This window comes from Taurulus bubalis (assembly GCF_910589615.1).
Source record: "Taurulus bubalis genome assembly, chromosome: 19".
NCBI classification, from domain to species: domain Eukaryota; kingdom Metazoa; phylum Chordata; class Actinopteri; order Perciformes; family Cottidae; genus Taurulus; species Taurulus bubalis.
In genome coordinates this window covers 16573509-16591884 of record NC_136607.1, presented here as the reverse complement: position 1 = coordinate 16591884, position 18376 = coordinate 16573509, and the positions used below count along the sequence as shown (strand labels likewise).

The window sequence follows — 18376 nt, the reverse complement described above, 5'->3', positions numbered from 1 at the left end:
ATCCCCAATATTGATAACACTGCCACTGTAACAGCAGATGTGGACTGTTTTTTTGTTGTTGTTGTTAAGGAAACTGTCAAATACTGAATTATCTGAATGAAATGTGACGAGAGATTATTTATTTGAACGGCAGCAGGAGCACAGTGTGTATGATCGTAGTCGCCTGTGTGAATTCAGAAAGAAGAATACATTTCTGTCAAATAATTTTTGGGGTCTCTATAGTTTTATCACACAAGTCAGCAGCTCTTTGTTACTCACAATCATACACGTGTGTGTGTGTCGTGTGGTCTTGATAATCCAAATCCGTTACAGAAATGTTACACGTCGCAATACAATGCCGTTGTGTTCGGAGTCAGCATTGTGGGATTATTTCTGTTTCGGTCCATTATTTGCATCCGACTGTAAAATATGATCTTCTACTGGACAAAAAGAGTTTTTTGTTTTCGCAAATGTGCAGCTTTGTGTTTGGAAGCATTTTGCACTTTATCAGAAAAGCAGAAAGATACACGAATGTCCAACGACCCTTTTTCTATAATCAGCTGTACAAATATATAGACTTATTTATTGCATCATAGAACTGGCATACTATTGATAAGATAGAGCTTAAAAGCTGTACAGTATGGAAACTATCTTTCCCAGAAAAAAAATATTTTATGGAAATTCTTTTTTCTGGTTACTTTACAAAGTTTTTGTTTTAGTTTGAAATGTTCAAATTCTCCAATTTTTAACATTTGACTGCTTGTCTTGTCCAATCCTCTAAGTGTCAGTCCTTTTAATTATAGACTATAAAGTATATTTGCAACAGTATCAATCATGCAGGTAGATGCAATTAAGGACAACTGCTCATGTTTAGTCTTGTTCTGCTTTTCCTCTGTGCTGAGAGAACGATCAGAGAGGATGCATGTGACCCGTCTCGCTTCTCTGAAATGCATCAATCCGTGTATCTTTGCAACTTTTACATCTCGGCTCTAATTGTTGTTAGTTTTGAAAATCCAAGTTAGAAAGAAGTTAACTCATAACGACTTGAATGTCAGAATTCAGGAATTAACTCTGAAGACTATATATTCTATAGATTGTAGAGTTTTACGAGGATTTCAGATGGCCAAAATGTAGAAAGACTGATTTTTTTTTTTGTTCACTGCTGTTCATTACAAGTGTCCTCTTCATGCCTTTTCGTCTTTTCTATTGTTAAATTAAAATGCCAGCACAAACTGTAAATTCATTTTGATTATCCATATTAAATGTTATTTTTTGTTATTAAACTATACGTTTGTTATGCCTTTTCCCAACTAATGACGGCTCATTGTATTTTATGTTAAATTAATCGGACTTTCCTAAAACACAAGATTATTTTGTTAGTGTATAATATAAAGGTTTATTTTTGAAGAACGACTCATTCTTAATTAAATAGAATAGAAAGTATGAATAAGTGAGGTAAATGGTTTGTCTTTTTTGACGGCTAAATTGTTCCTGTAAATATCAGAAATCAGTAATGGGAGATTGTCCACTATGTAGCAGAAACACTGCAGTGTATCATACATAATTGACTCAACAAAGATCCCTGTACTATTATAATTAAAAACAATATTATTCTGAGCATTACCAGCAATAAAGAAGGTACAGATCACGAATAAGCTGTCTCAAATCTGTGTTTTTCATGTTGCCAATGTTATGTTTGCTGCAACAGTAAATACAGTGTGACATTTGATGCAGGCCTCATTAACTATTGTGCTTTTTAACCTCATTTAGAAACAATCATTAGAGGCAGAAGATAAGAGAAAGCGCTGGGCTGATGCAATGTTAGTCCAGAGGAGGGTGCACAACTCATATTGTAAGTGCTGAACACGTTTAGGAACCTTGTTTTGCCTTCTTCTCATCTCTAAGTGAGGCGACGTTTAGTCTGAGGAAACTATTTCTTCTCATTTCGATAACTCTGTCTCCAAAACACAACCAGGGGACATGATGCACCCCATTTTGAAGCAATACTGCTTTTCCAACACTAAGAAGTGTTATTGAGGAAAACTATCACAGGCTTTTCCCCTTATCTCCTTAAAAACATATACATTTTTTTTAATTTTTTGATCTCACTTTTTGTACAAAAAATACATCTATAAATCAGATTTCAAACAGTCAGCATTGAAGAAGTTTGGAGGCCTTGCACATAATATCTCAAAATGTTAAATCTTATTCATTTAATTTCCTCCTACATTGTGGATACTGCACATAGACATCTTTACCATTAGTCTGTGCTTCCTCTTTTATTTCTCCTTCCAGTTGGAGCTACTCTGTCTGTTTATAGAGTCTGCACTTGTTCAGGTTTTGCTGTTTACTTTGCATGTCCTGTTTTGCCAGTCTGTGTGTGCTCTGCTATTCGTGGCTGAATGAGTTGGAGACAGCCTGCGTGTGTCTCCTGTGTGTAAGGGTGATTATGTGAGGATGTGCTCTCTATCTTCTTCTGCGAGATGAGCAGTGTCAACATTTAGCTCTCACTCTAAAGCTGTGAGAGTATTGCCTTGTTTTAAGATTTTAACAACACTATTTTATGTTTAGGGTGTTTCTCCCCTCTGCATGAATAGACACCTCAGATAGGCAGTATGAGGTCTGATTAGTGTTTGCTTTGCAGGTGAGGTACACCAGTTAATTTGGCATACCTAGCTAAAACTAATGCAGTCATGCAATACAGAAGAGAAATGTGTTTTATGAAGATTATAAACAGTGGTTTACATTTCCTGGTGATTCTGGAGGCTTTGATGTGTTTAAATATTGCATTATACAGAGAGTTTTTTTTTTTTAAACCATAGACATTTTGAAGCACTTCAGGCAAATGAAAATTAAAGGGAGGTTTTTCATTATTATTGTTATATTTGATAGACTTAATGATTAATTGTTTAATCCCGATAACATTTTTTTACATTTTACAATAATGAATAAATATTTATATAATGGTTAGTTGCTCTTTCAAATAGTTCATCACTGGTCTATGAAGTATTACTGTTTTATTAATAGTAATTATGATAGTTTCAACTTTTAAAAACTTTATCAAGGGTGACTTGTACAAAAAAAAAAAAAAAAAAATGATATGATCATTTGACCCTATAAATGTCCACATATGGCTTGGCAAATACTAAGGCATTGTATTCAGTACATGACGTGCAATTTAAGTTATGCACATGCCTACATTAATTCAGCAATCTAATTATGAATTTTATTTTATTTTCTGAATGAGTGCAGTTCCCTGCTTTGTGGAGTGCTGGACTTTTGTGTGTTTTTTTTTTTTTTGGTTCATTCAATAATTCTTCTCTATGGGGACTCTATATCTCATCTTCATTGAGCGGCTCTGATTGGTCGGCTGCTACGCTTGAACACAGGGCTCCGTTCGCCATTGGTTAAACACGTGTCTGGGGCGTTTCACTGGGACTGCCCGGTTGTGTCCGGGTAAGATGGCGTTGGAAGAGCAGTGCTCGGCACCATCTCGATGGCGGTCTATATCCCTGACACACGTCGAGTTCCCGGAAGGTATGTCAACTTAACACCTTTCTCTAAATGCCGGAGATACTAACCGCTTTGTAATTTTAGAAGATTGCGCGCGCGTGTGTGCTCGTTAGTGAATGGACACGGCCGCTGGTGATGCTGCCAAATATTGAGCTGCTGCACGACGTCGAGTACAGCGGGGAATGTAACCCGGGCTGCAAAATTGTGAGACGGAGACGCATGCGCAGTGTGCCGCTAATGTCCACAATGAAGGCGAGCTAGCCTGTTAGCTGTCTTGATAACAGCGTTGATATTTACCTCTTAGGCTTTAGCAAACATGGCGCCTAGTGTAGTAATTGTTCAGCACAATTAAAGCATCGCGATAAGCAAAATATTATTCACGACTGTGGTGGAAATAACCAGCTATTCCACCTGACAGCATTGTAGCCAGGACTACGGCTAACATAGTAGCTAGCTCATTGGCCTCATAATGACTAGTATAACTAGCATGAACCACATTGCAGCAAACTGACTGAATTAACAAACAAACAAAAAAATGTGCACAACGTTATTTGGATGATGGCTTGGCTACGTCACCGCAGCAGCTTCCTACTTGTGTTCAGTTGAACATTTCAACCACCCGGGTTCACTGAGTCCCTGACAGTGTCACTCCCACCGGTGCGAGATGACTTTAATGTTGGTCTGTAATCTTCATGACTGTCTCTGTGTTTCCAGGCGATCTGACGGGACACATGCTGGCCTACTTCAGCCTCCTGCCCATTGCGATCCTCGTGGGTTTTGTGACACTCATAGTGTTTAAACGGGAGCTGCACACGGTCAGTTCTGCACATGCACTTTAAGTTTCAGAGAGTACTTTAAGTCAATGTGGGGGAGTAGGGGCTGAACATTTGTGTCATAAATGCAAGAGGTTTGCAAGGTTCATGTGTTGACCTAATTGTTTTTATATATATGTTTATTTTTGTATATACAGATTTCCTTCTTTGGTGGCCTAATCCTGAATGAAGGGGTGAACTGGGTGCTGAAGCACATTCTCAGAGAGCCGCGCCCGTGTGCAGGTGAATGAGTGGACACACTGTTGATATTATACAATCACATTATTTCTTTAGGTAACGGGACATCAATAGTTTGGTTGTCTAGTTTATCTATATCACATTGGATTGTATCTGGATATTATATCTCAATCCTCAATCCTGTTTGTCTTGCAATTGACTAACCGCTTCCTTGCTCGCTCTATTTTAATTAAAATTCCTGACAAATCGAAGTACTTCATCACCTGATGCTAAAATGATATTAGAATCCTAACTGCCATAAGAGTGAGATAATATTTGAAGGCATTACCTCAGTATAAACAAGAGTATAAATCATTTATTTTAAAGTTTAGTTTCAGTGAGATTAAGATATACATTTTTCGGCAGTCAGAAAAAAAACATGCCGTATGAAATCATCGACAAACACAAAATAGAGAAATGTGTTTCACATTAAAAATAAATAAATCACAAGTGTAATAAATATGCAAATGTTCTTCAACACCTAGCCAGAGAAGTGAGAGGCTCACTTCATGTTTAAACTTTGGTGCTTAACCCGACCAAAATAATCAGTATTGGTATCAGTTTTATATGGAGATGTACTTCCTATTGAAAATGTATATTTATATTCAGTTGTGTTGTCTCTTTGCAGGAACGCACACAACCCTGCACACAGATTATGGGATGCCCTCCAGTCACTCCCAGCTTATGTGGTTCTTTGTTGTTTACTTCTTTCTTTTCCTTTATTTAAGGTGAGCTTGTTTTTTTTAGTGTTTGGAAAGGTTTAAGGGTGGAAATATGGAGCTGTGTTATTAGTGATTAATGAGGATCCTAGCTACAAACTAATCAAATATAGTTTTTGATCATTTCTGCAACCCGTAACATTTTAATTGTTTAAATAATTGTGTCATATATACATGTATTGTCGTCCTCACACTGATGCAGGTTATTTCTGTTGGTGTCTGTTATGTACTTGGTTTATACCAGGGCATGTATCTCATTATCACGTTTTTGATTAGCGCTCAGACGCTTTCTCTTCACCTCTGCATGAGATCGATGTCACGGTGTGAACTCGTGCTGATCTGTCTTTTCAGAATGCATCAAACGAACAATGCTCGATGTGTGGACCTGCTGTGGAGACACATACTGTCCATCATCCTGTTGGGCACGGCCTTATCAGTCTCGTACAGCAGGTAAGGCTGCAACGATTATTTTCATTAGTATTATTACTTTATGTAAAATGTCAGAAAAAAAGCGGAAAAAAAATCCTCATAGCTTCTTTTTCCGTCTGACTGAATATCCAAAGCACAAAGATATTCAATTTACTGACATAGAAAACCACCAAACATTTAGAATACTGTTTGGCTGACCAGTCTCTTCCCAGGGTGAAGGAAAAAAAGCCCAAATTTGTAAACCCCAGTTTGACTGAACGAAGATCCTACGTTTAATAGTATTTGAAGTGCATGTGCTGGACTTAGTTTAGTTTCAGGACTCCAGGCATCACTTGTGTTTTCTTAAACATTGTCTGCTCTCTCACCCTCAGGGTCTACCTGTTGTATCACACCTGGAGCCAGGTTTTCTATGGCGGAGTGGCCGGTAGTACGATTGCCATAGTCTGGTTCTTTTTCACACAAGAGATGCTGACACCATTATTCCCCAAAATAGCAGCGTGGTAAGAAGTGCTCTAATTTCTTCGCCGCCTCCTTGTGCCACAGGGGAAGACGAGTCGTCCTTAGCCTGAATAAGTGAATACAACAAGTCTTTCATGGCCACTTTCATAATTTGTTCTTTTCATGTTTTCTCAATTTATAGGCCAATATCAGAGTACTTCCTGGTGCGAGACACAAGTCTGATTCCCAACATCTTGTGGTTTGAGTATACAGTGACCAGATCAGAAGCAAGGTAAGAGTCTGACACGCAATGTGTTTGAACACGCATAAGAGTGTATATAATCCAGATACTAAAAAAGTAAGATGTGTGTTCAGGGAGAATCCTTATACAACGGACCAGTGAAGTATTTTACCACTGACTCCGATCTTCTGTCTCTGTTATAAAGCTTTTTATACGCCGATAGAGGAGGTTAACTATAAGTAAACATAAGTCACAATAGCTTTTTCCATTTTGGACTTCCTAGCTGTTGCGATAGTTTGCTAAATTTGTCAGGGTTGGATTTTAGGCTAAAGATGTGTGTGCATTTCCGTCGTCCCCTCGCTACAGAATCCGCTGTACTCTGCGATTCCATTGAAATGAGCAGAATTTCTATCTTTTGCATTTAGTTTGTGACTCAATTCTTTTTCATTTTTCCTTCTAGGAACAGACAACGAAAGCTTGGAACAAAACTTCAGTGATCTGCACAGTTCTTCTGTGAAACCGAAGAACACACACACACACGCACACACACAGACAGATAGACACGCACACATGTATACACACAAAAACAAATGCTCACTCGACAAAAACACACTGGAGAACCATCCTTTGGACTGACGTGGTTGCAAGGAGTAAAGGGCAAAACCCCCGTTTACAGCCGGCGAACGAGTGCCTGGCCCGGAGCCCACGGCCTGAGCAAGTCCGTCCGCACGCCTCTCCTCCTTGTACAGCTTGCCCCAAATGCATGCAAGACTGTGCAAGAGGCATACTATTTAATGATAGAATAATATATATATATATATATATATATATATATATATATATATATATATATATATATATATATATATATATATATATATATATATATATGACATATAAACGCACGCTGACAATAACAACGTACTGTAAGGGGTTCGAGGAGCCGACGGCAGCGTAGGTCCAGTTTCAAACCAATTGGTGGGTGCATTGCAGCATGTGTTTAGTGATTCCTTTTTTTTTTTTTTTTTTTTTTTACATATTCGGATTGATAGCTGGTGGGCAGGGGGGTCGGCCGTGGCCAGGTTTGGAGGGTCGTATGTGGAATTGACCCTTTTTTTTGTTGTTATATAGTAGAAAATTAAAATTTTCAAAAAATTGGTTATGATGTAATTTAAATGAAAATTTGCACTTTGTGAAATTTACAAGTTAAAAAGAAGTAAAAGACTAATGCTAGTTAAATGTTAAGACCCTCCCCCTCTTTTCCCTCATCAGTCTTTGCTTTGTGTCTATGACTGTCGGTCCTAATATATAAGACTCCAAAGCTTATCTGCAGTGTGAATTTAATCTGTACTATTGAGCATCGAGGTTGTGCGTTCTGTTCATATCCACGTTTTAGGATAATGAGACTGAATGACAGCAGCAGGTTTCACTTATTTTTTCCGTTGAACACACTTTTGGACTGAGGCGGTGTTTTTTTTTTTAAACGCCTCACACACAGTAGCAGCTTGCGAACAGGATTCTGGGAATCGTTTTTCTTTTTTTAATTTGTAATTTTTTTTTCATTCAGTTTCTTATCATGTTTTCTGCTGTGAGAGAGAACTCTTTGCTTTCCAAGACAACATTCCATATTATTTAGTGAGAAAACATACATAAAGACTGCTGAGGGGGATATGTTTTCTTGTTTAATTACTTTTTAAAGAAAGTATGAAAAAAAAGCCTCAGGTCAGTCGTAGCATGTGATTATGCTTAATTCCTCACAGCCCACGGCAGCTAATGTTGACGGCTGTCATGTGGGGATGTTAAGCTGGTTTAAAAGTGTCATATCAATAGCTCCACAAAGGGAAGTAGTTCTCTTAGCATTTTGTTTTTTTTCCCATGTGTAACCTATATCAGGCTAAATAAAAATGTGTTCATGTACAGGAGATGGTTCAAGTGTCGTGCTTTGATATATATACACTGGCATGTTTTTGATTATAGACATTTTGTTTGATTTTCTGTTTGGGCAAATGTGGCACCTAATAATCTGATTTACTGATTGTCAAATGTCTGCATTATTCACAAAGTTATTTGTCTCGCAGACTCTAAAAGTAAAGAGGGAGATCAAATGCAGTGAAAGAAATATTAATAAGATTTGCACTAGGTACCTGGTATGATGACATAGCAGGTAGAATATATTTTATGTATTAGCTACAGCTAGCAGAACTGCTTATAATAGCGATAAGGTCAAATGCTAACCATCTTCACTGCTAATGGGGATGCATTAAAGTTGACCTGGTGATGGAGGAGTTATTTATGATGAGTCATCCAATAGTAATATGGTGCGGCTGGAGGTAAAGTTAAGGGATCATCAAGTCTGTGATCCTTTGGGAACCATGAATGTCCGCAAACAAAATTCATTGCGATCCATCCACTAGTTGTTGAGATGTTTCATGGACCATAGTGGTGGCTCCATGTACAAGTGTGTCCATCTGTGGCTCGATCCACGATACACATCTGCTGATGTGAACCGTGGGTAGAGAGCATCGCACAATAAAAATACACACGCCTTTTCTCTCTAAAAAGAGAAACCACTGTGTCACCATGATTTAAAAACATGACCTTGTTTTCCAGAGATGGAAGCAATGAGTATGTAGACTGTAAGAGCTGAAAATGAGCCCTCTGTTCAGTTCAAACGATGAAAAGCTCCTCGTCTTGTGAAGCGAGTGCCGTGTGTGTGTGTGTGTGTCTCTCTCTCTCTCTCTGGCTGTGTTCCCCTGAAACACTGCCAGAGAGAACGCGTCAGGCCTTTCCTGAGGAAACATCTGCCCTATTTAAACGACCCGCTCCATTTTTGCTTCACTTTTCAGGCCTAACCTCCGGCTATCCCCGAACACCCGTCGGGAACGGGCATAGCCTAGATTTAAAAAAAAAAAAGGCTGAAGACCTGAACCTATTTCTGTTTCTGGAAGCTATTTTCTCTGACCTGCACTGTGAGGATGAGCAGCGAGCTCTGCTGGTGAAACCTTTTATTTTTATTTTTGGAAGGTATGGTTTAGATGTGTCTTCCCTGAACAGATGTTTAATTATTGTGTCTATCTCCTAAGATGTTATTTCCACACATACACTATACATGTAGCTATATGACACACTTCATTTCCAACATTTGCCAAGCTGTATATATATATGTATATATATATATATATATATATATATATATATATATATATATATATATATATATATAAAAGTCCTCAGTTTCATCATCATATAATGTCTGTAAATGTTTTTAATTCATTTACACATGTGAACAGGAACACCATGCAATCATTCAGGGGAAGTAATGAAGCATTTAATCAAGTACTACACTGAAGTACTTTTGCTTTACTGACACATCCACTACACTTGAAAAGAACATATTGTACGTTTAACTCTGGTGCGCTCCTACATACTGCAGAATGACTAGTAATAGTTTAAATTAGCGCCTTGCTGATTGTGCTTAGCTCCACTTGGACCAGCTGCCACATCAACATGCAGCTTACACAGGATTTCACCATTCACTTCAGGGCTGTGAAAACACGTTTCCCCAATCAACTTCTTACTAAGAACAGCAGAATTATATGTAATCACATCATTTTCCGCCAAAGTTAGAGCAGTTTGATGATTTCAGATGAGAAGACTTGTTTGATGAGACGCCTACTGGAGCAGGAAGTAGTATTTTTGAGTGCTTTGCCAGATGTCTGTATTTCTGTCTGTGGACAGATCTTGTGACCATGATACAGCGTTGCATCCGTGCAAGAGGCAGAACATGAAGTTTGCTCTTGTCTAGGCTGAGAAAAGGTGATGTTGTGTATTTCTTTTGGAACATTTGAATCTGATGACAGTGGTGGGGTCGTTTGCTTCTGTTGCCTTGGTCAGTCAAATCGGATCGAACCAAACCCACACAGCCTCGATGTAAGCTGAGTCAGAGAGAAACACTTGAGGGGCTTTAAAGGCACAATCTAAAACACAGCACAGCATTATAATTCAGAATAGGACTGGGACATCAGTTCCTTCAATACAGAATAAAAACAGCCGTATTCTTTAAGTTTATAAGTACATTTTTCAATCAAGATGAACATGTTTTCATCTACTGAATGATGTTCACTTTCATTTTTCTCCCCCCGTGGAACAAATTAATCCCCTAATCAAACATTGGCCCTGGTTTAATTAACAAGCTGCTCTCTAAGTGCAGCTCTTCCACAGTGGACTTGTTTATTTGCATCCTGAAACTTGTTAATTGCTTCATAGTTGGCTAAGATGTATAAACATTACAAAACTATGCTGGCATCTATTTTTCGGTAAGCTGTGCGTTTTAGCCTTTTACATTTTGCATTTGTTTTGTCATGACAGAGAAAGACAGGCGAGTGTTTAGGTCGACCATACACTTGAGATGCAAGAACATAAACAAAAAAAATAGCCTTTTTGTTCAAATGAGGAGTATTGTTGAAGCAACAATTGAGAAAAATTGAAATGTCCCATGGTGTCATATTGGTGTTATATCTGAACATGAATCAATGGATTTTAATCAAAGAGGTTTAACAGGCATTTTGAATGAAAAGTACACACATCGAGCCAAAGATCTTGAGGGGATTTATTTGAATAAGTAACACACTTGTAATGTGTATTTGTCGAGTCCCCTGGTTTGGCTCAACTCTCTGCCAAACCGGCTTCGAATCCTTCATTACAGTCCTCAAAAATGCAATTTTGAGAACATTTATTACAACAAACACTGAAGTGAACTGTCTGATTTAGACTGACTGACAAAGTCACATCGCTGCCAGCAGACATTGGCAAGAAGTTCGAAGTGTAATCTCACAGGAGAGATCGGCAGCAGCTCTGAGTGTGTTCACGCTTAGAAATGGAAGCTGCACGACGTCTCTGCTCAAATCGAATGTCAGGAAATGTGTTGTGTGAGGCTTGAAAAACGCTGTTTTGCTGCACGTGCACATGCAGCGGCATACTGTTCATATAGCACATGCAATGTTTATAAGACAAATAATAATTTGCTATATAGATGCACAGGTCATTTGGGTCTTTGTTATAGCTGCATTCATTATACCTGTGAACTAATATAATAATGAACGTTGAATCACATTGCATAAACTTAAATATTTTCTCTCTAAACTGCTCAATGTGAAAAATACAAGTCAAGTCAAACTGAGCAAGTACTTTACTGTGTCTCTACTTTTGAGCCACTAGATGGCATCCATCGTACATCTATAGTGGGACTATGGAGGCAAGCACACGTTCAGTTCCCGTCACACATGAACACACTGCAGGTTTGCTGTCCTTGATAACACGGAACACAACATGCCGTCAACATGTGGCTCTGTGAGCTTCAACTGCTCTCAAGTTGCAATATCTTTTCTAAAAACTGCCCAGGGTGCACTGCGCTTTATTTTAGAACCAACCCTTTGGAAAATTAGTCTTAGCATGTGACATGTTTATAGTGGAGTTTTAGGTTGTCATGTTTTTTTTTGCAGATTTTTTACTGAACAGATTTAAATTAAGTAATACATTAACAGAAGTAGTCTCTGATGGATGGATGGATGGATGGATGCACGGATGGATGGATGGATGGATGGACGGGTGGATGGGTGGATGGATGAATGTTCTGTCAGGAAAGTGAACCGGCCACAAGACAGAATTTTAAGAAGCAATATTGGTGTTGACGTTTCAGGTCATTGATAATAATAAATAATGGATATACTTTCTCCAGTTTAACCCTCCGTAAATCAGGCGGGGAAAGTCTTCAAAAGTATGTAAGTGTGTATTAAAATGCAGTATGAGGAGTTGCATGGACCCGAATCAGGCCATGTTTTGTTCATAGGTCTTAAACATCCTCAGACCCGTAAGCAGTGAGGATCTCAGAGCAGAATCTCGAAGCACTGACTCGTCTGTAATAATTATTGGCTGAAAGAGCCATATAGATACCTATGAGCGTTCAAACTGCCACCCTCATATTTCTTTTTCTGTCTCTTGTATAAAACATAAAACACCACAAACAACCGGCCTGATCTTAAATTTAACTCCAACAGTGTTTTAACAATGGCAGCACATTTATTAGCTGTTGGCTTCATGGACACGTCTCTAATCTTCTGGGAGCGAAATGAGTGTTTATGAGCCAAATGATGTCTTTATCTGATCCAAATTCTTAAAGCAGCTCACTGAGCCTGTTGCTTCACTGATTATTCTTGTTATTTAATGTGAGGAAAAACACATTCCTCTATTTCACTTTTCTTTATTCCACCCCAACATTGATTTAATTGGCATATCTGTGGCGTAGAAGATAGACAGTTATCCTGGAGATATCTGTTTGTCAGCTGGTGGACCTCCACTCAGATGTCTGTAAGTTGAACATCTTGAAGAAACATCTTCTGCATATGATTAGATTCCTGCTGAACTCAACAGATTCAGAAGCTGCAGGCAGCAACAACACTAACCGACTGACTGGAGAGCTGAACACAGAAAGAAAAATAGTCATTTAAAACTGAGTTTGATGGCAAAAAGCAAATCACATGATATTAAAAAGTCTTTATTTTAGCCGTGGATCGTTACTTTGGTTGAGACTGAAATATCTCAACAACTATTGGATGGATGCCATGAAAGTTTGCACAGACATTCATCTCTTAACAAGAGACAAAATAAACTTGATCATGGAAAATAATAATAGATAATAAATTACCGGTGAAAATAATATTTTTTACAGCACTGGTGGATGCAAAGTATTGAGAAAATGCAATTTTAGGACCATCACAGACAAAAATGTGATTTATTTTGATTTAGTTTTGTATGAAGAATCTTAATTAGTGAAGTAACAAGTAACTAAAACTCTTGGATAAATCTAAAAATAACACATTTCGCTTCTCAAATGGTGTGGAATAGAAAAAAAGAGGAAAATATAATTGAAAAATTCAGTCAGTACCTGAGTAAATGCACTAAAAGCTACCACGTCTGATATGATTTATAGATCCATTAAATGATTTTCACATTAACTAACACAAATGTCAAAGCCTTTCCTGCCTGCACATCCACAGCCTCTCCACTTGGGGGCAACATACACTGACCTGAAGTCAGCCTCATAGAAGGGAGAGGTTCCCTTGTGACATGGGTTGGTTCAAGGACAAAACAGATATTTAGAGGACGAACAGATAAAGTCTTTTTGATACTTTTTCTTATCCTTACATCTGCCATGTTTCATGGATGGTTTAAGTTAGTCAGAACATCTGTTCATTGATACCTCCAATACCTTTTGCTACAGTCTATAAATAGTCTACATCAGAAAAATGGCTGGTAGACTTTGCCTAAAATTGCAAGATGTTTTAAAAGCTTTGATTGCTGTGATTTTGTTTTGTTCTGGCGTCTCACCTCCAGTATTTTATTCTATATTTAGACCGTTAAAGAAGCGTGAGGGAAGCAGTAGACAGAGTCTCTGCAAGGTCCTGATCCTTGGCCAGCTGGTGAACACGTGGTTCTATTTTTACACAATACGGAGCTCGCGTTGCACTGATTTTGATATTGCAGATGATAAAACAAACAACACACATCAACAGCCCTGAAGCTGTGGCCCGGCACTATTTATATCAAATACTGTGCCCATCAACCACACACAAACATCTGCTTTGCTTCACCTGCTCGTGTGAAACCCCTCGCTGTCTGATTCGGCTTCAGAGAACCTCTAATTGCAAGTTGGGCTCTAATGTATGAATCCGTGTCACATCACACAAAGTCCTCCCAGAGAAAGAGCAGCCGGACTCTGGAGCTGCAGTTGGGAGGGAAACCTGCACTGCAGCAGGATGGAGGCGATCGGCAACACGCCGTTGGTGCCGTGCAGGATAAACCGTTTACAAATCACTATAACGCAGTTATGAGCAGAGGACACAAGTGTTTATTAATGTATTGGCCAACAACTGTAACCTCTTGTGGGCACTTTTGAGTAGAGGCTGGTTTAATGAACAACAATATAGTTAAACACAGCTGTAACGATATCAAATATGTCTCGTATAGTTGTCTACTACACATAAATATGCACATAAAGTGTCTTTATAGCTGCGTAATACTGGTGTGTTATAAACAAGTTTGGTGAGTGCTTGTATAGGACTTGTATGAATGCTAAATAGCTTATATATAAATATTCATAACCAGGCAGTTTGAGTTGCCTTTTTCCAAAAGCCCATATACAGCAGGCAATCTTGAAGTGTCTGAAGTTATTATTATTATTTGGTAATTACAGAAAGTAAATGCATGGAATGGCTATTAAAAACATGCATACAAAAAAAAATCATAAAAAAAGAAAAGAATGCAGACAGATGATATCAAAAACAGGCTTTGAGTTCATGAAAATCGTGTGACATTAATGTCAGGGAGGTTGCTTTGCTAAAATGTCACAGTGAACAGTGATTTGCATTTAATTTAATAATTCTCCTCTGAAATCTGAGCCAATCTTTTTTATGATAGTCTCTCCATCTCACGCACCTTTTCAGGTTGTTTCTTCTCGTCCTCTCCCCGTCCTCTCCCCGGTTCTCTTCTGCTGGTTTCTCCAATGCACATTTACCTCCCAGCAGCCTCGGGCCGTCACTTTCCTTCACCACCTCACCATTTATTTCCTCAGTGTCTCTCAGCTTTCTCTCCGCTCTCTCCATTGATGTCTTTCCATATCACAAGGTCATGACCGGATTCTAGTAAAGAAACCCTTACTGGTGCCACGGGGCAGAAATGAGGTGTAACGATAACGGAAATGTCTGGACTGAAATGTTTTATCACCTTCCATAAAGAGCAGAGTAGGATAAGCAGAGTTTGCACCTTAAATAATACCATATGACATATAAATGATTCAACACTTGCTTGATAGAAGGAGACTGAACTGAGTTACGTTGACATTGTGGGATGTAGTGACATGTGACCAGTGCAATGAAAGAAGGGCCATAAAACTCTCTGTGTTTGTGTGTTCAGCTGTGCTTCTTCTTCCTCTGATCATATTCATACGTGAAAATACATTAACATCCACATTCTCATTTCGCGCACTTTTTTTTATCAATTTTCTATCAGGTCGATGATCACATTTGTGGAATTATTACATCCACGCTGCAAAATACAGTAAATCCCTCAATAAATTTAACAGACTTCAGACTTTTTGTCGTGAACAAAGCTGAGTGAATATTCTCTCTCTCTCTCACACACACACACACACACACACACACACACACACACACACACACACACACACACACACACACACACACACACACACACACACACACACACACACAGAGCCAGCATAGTGTGTGTGGCTGTCGGTCCAACACTTTGGCCCAGACTGAAATAACTCGCCGGATCGTCATGAAGGTTTGTGCAGACATTCATAGTCCCCAGAGGATGAATCATCATCACTTTGGTTATCTTCCTCCAACCCCTCTGGCACAGTGACATTTCTGTATTTCTATTGAATTGTATCAACAAAAATTGGATGAATTAACTTTGGTTATCCCTTACATTAACTTGTCACCTAGCGCCAGCCTCAAGTTCAATTTGTAATGTCTTCTTCTCTCTTTTACTTTTCAAAACGTGTTTCTTCCTCTTCATTCTTCAGCGTCTGTATGCCTTTAATCTGTATTTAGCTGTGTTTGAGCCCATTTGTTGTGTGCTTTCCTTGTGCTACTGACTAAACTCAACTCAGTTTCAGGAGGACTGCCAGGAGCTGCAGGTGTTATGGGACTCCCTTATCTTCATAATCCTCGCGGTCTAAATGAAAAGCTTGTGATCCTCCCTAATGTTCTAGTGTGATGTCATCTGTTTGTACTTCTGCTCTGTCTTAATTGGGGTGTTGACGTCTCCCCTTATAATAGCTTCTTATCGTTGCGCTGGTTTTTGTAAGGACTGAACAGGATGCTGTCGCTGTGACGCTTCACTTCGGGAGTGATGCTGGTTTCACTTTGACACTAACACATATCGGTTTGCGTCGCGGTGGAAGTCTCCAGTGTTAACGGTTTTCAGACCACAGTCTTTTGCGTCATGCACTGAGAATCTTTCACCGCTTTTTTGAAAAACTCCAGGCTGCTGTCTTCTGCCATCTGGCCACTCTCCCACACAGTCCAGATTTGTGAAGTGCTGCACTGACTGTTGTCTTTCCAGAAAATTATCTAGTAGCAGCCAAGGAACGCTGTAGTTTAGCGAGACAGGTCCGACTGAGGTCCATCGTTGCCTGTCGCTTGATTTAAGGCGGGACGTCCAGCTCTGGGACAGAAGCTTTACTCACGGCCGCTGCGATGGTCTCCGTGTTCACGTGAAACAAAGTCAAATGAAGAAAGTACAGGTAATGCATAATGCAAATATATATAGTGCACGTTACTACAGAGGATGTGACTTGCGTGGGACACAGTCTTCTCTCATTGCTGCTCCTCTGAATGCGGCACTGAGTTGAACAGGAAGTTATTCATGTGGAGCTCCTTGTCATGCTTTGTGTTTAACTGATGGAACATGTCATCAAGTGTGCAGTGATGGACAGCGGGGATCCATGGGAGAGCTGCGGGGAGCTTAGTCCACATGCTTTTCTGATTTCCTGAGCTTTCTGACAGCATCATGAATATTTCCAAATACTGACATCCTGCACTGCATGGACATTTTCTTTTCATTTTGAGTGTTTCCTAAGTGTCAATAAATTATAAAAAACCCCACAGACTGTGGAGCTTTTAAGCAAGATATTTGACGAACAGTAGGCCAGCAATTAATATTTTCCGATAATGATCACAGCAGCATTTCACCCTTATGATCTCATCTTTGTTACGCATAGGTTGTATCAAGACTCTTTTATTGGATTCCCTAGTTCGAGGATAAACACGAGGCTCCATATGAGGTCGCCAGATAGATTTACTCTGAAAAGATTTACAGTTCAGATCAAATTGCACATCTTTAAAAAAAAAAAACTTCATAGAAAACATAATCACAGATGGGAAAAATATTTGCAGTAATAACAGACCTTTTTGCAGAGCAGAAGGAAAAGCACATGCAAACCAACATTGAGGCTGGCTCTGCTCCATTTCATAAGCAGGACCTGGCACAGTTGAATGAAATGCAGCCCTTGTGACTAGTTCCACCTGTATTTGACAATATTTAACAAGTCAACTATAAGAAACATCTTTTTAGGAGCAATTTGTATGTCTTCTTTAGTTTTTTTTTTCTTTTATCTATTGATCTATTCAATCTATTTATCGAAACCACCACCTATTGGTGGAAAAAAAGTCATTTTGACTTGCTTTTTGAACGCCGCATTGCAGGTCTGATACCATTGGCAGAGCTTTAGCTCTCCGGTCCTTTGGGAACCTCCTGGCACTGCCTCATCAATACCATGGCCTGGTGGAGGACTCAACAACAACAGCAACAAATGAGATATGCTCAGTAAGTGGTGCACATCATTGAGCTTTGGAAAATTCACTACACAGTTTTTTTTACCATCCTCTCTCACTCTCAAGGTCAAAGGTTCAGCATCAGTGCCATTGCAGCACAGTACTGGATTGCATATCGTAGGCAAAAAGAGAAGCGCTGAAGGATGGAACAGAAAAAAAAACATATACAGAACCTATTAAGAATATGTACACTTTGGTCAACTATCTTGACTTTCACCTCATCTTTCTTGCAGTGTCTCAGGTGACTTAATTACCCTCTATGCTACCTTTGTCAGACCGGGTCATTAAGAAGAAGATGCAAACGCTCCTCTGTGAGCCCTGCACATGCAAGCACTTTTATTAATCATCCATCATAAAACCATACTCCATGCTTTAGATAACGTCCCAGCCAATATTCAAACAAAATTGCATTACGTGCAGAGAAAACACACAAATTATCTGCAAATTATCACGCGACAAGATTAGCGGATGCCTCACGTCAGATAATATCAAAGGAATATTCCTTTTCAATTTGGGGAACACACTTGTCTGCTGTGTTAAACAGATTTACAAGAGAGGATCAATAACAATTTCATCTCCGCACATCCA

At 39.0% G+C, this 18376-nt stretch overlaps 1 protein-coding gene across 1 annotated transcript; it reads left to right on the top strand.

Moving 5' to 3' along the window:
* Window positions 1–3434: 3434 nt before the first annotated feature.
* dolpp1 (dolichyldiphosphatase 1) lies at window positions 3435–6925 on the top strand. Its single transcript, XM_079235191.1, has 8 exons — window positions 3435–3516; window positions 4207–4307; window positions 4463–4547; window positions 5170–5269; window positions 5612–5710; window positions 6061–6189; window positions 6330–6419; window positions 6829–6925. The coding sequence occupies exons 1-8, from the start codon at window positions 3441–3443 to the stop codon at window positions 6863–6865; spliced, it is 717 nt and encodes a 238-aa protein (XP_079091317.1). The 5' UTR covers window positions 3435–3440; the 3' UTR covers window positions 6866–6925.
* The last annotated feature ends 11451 nt before the right edge of the window (window positions 6926–18376 follow it).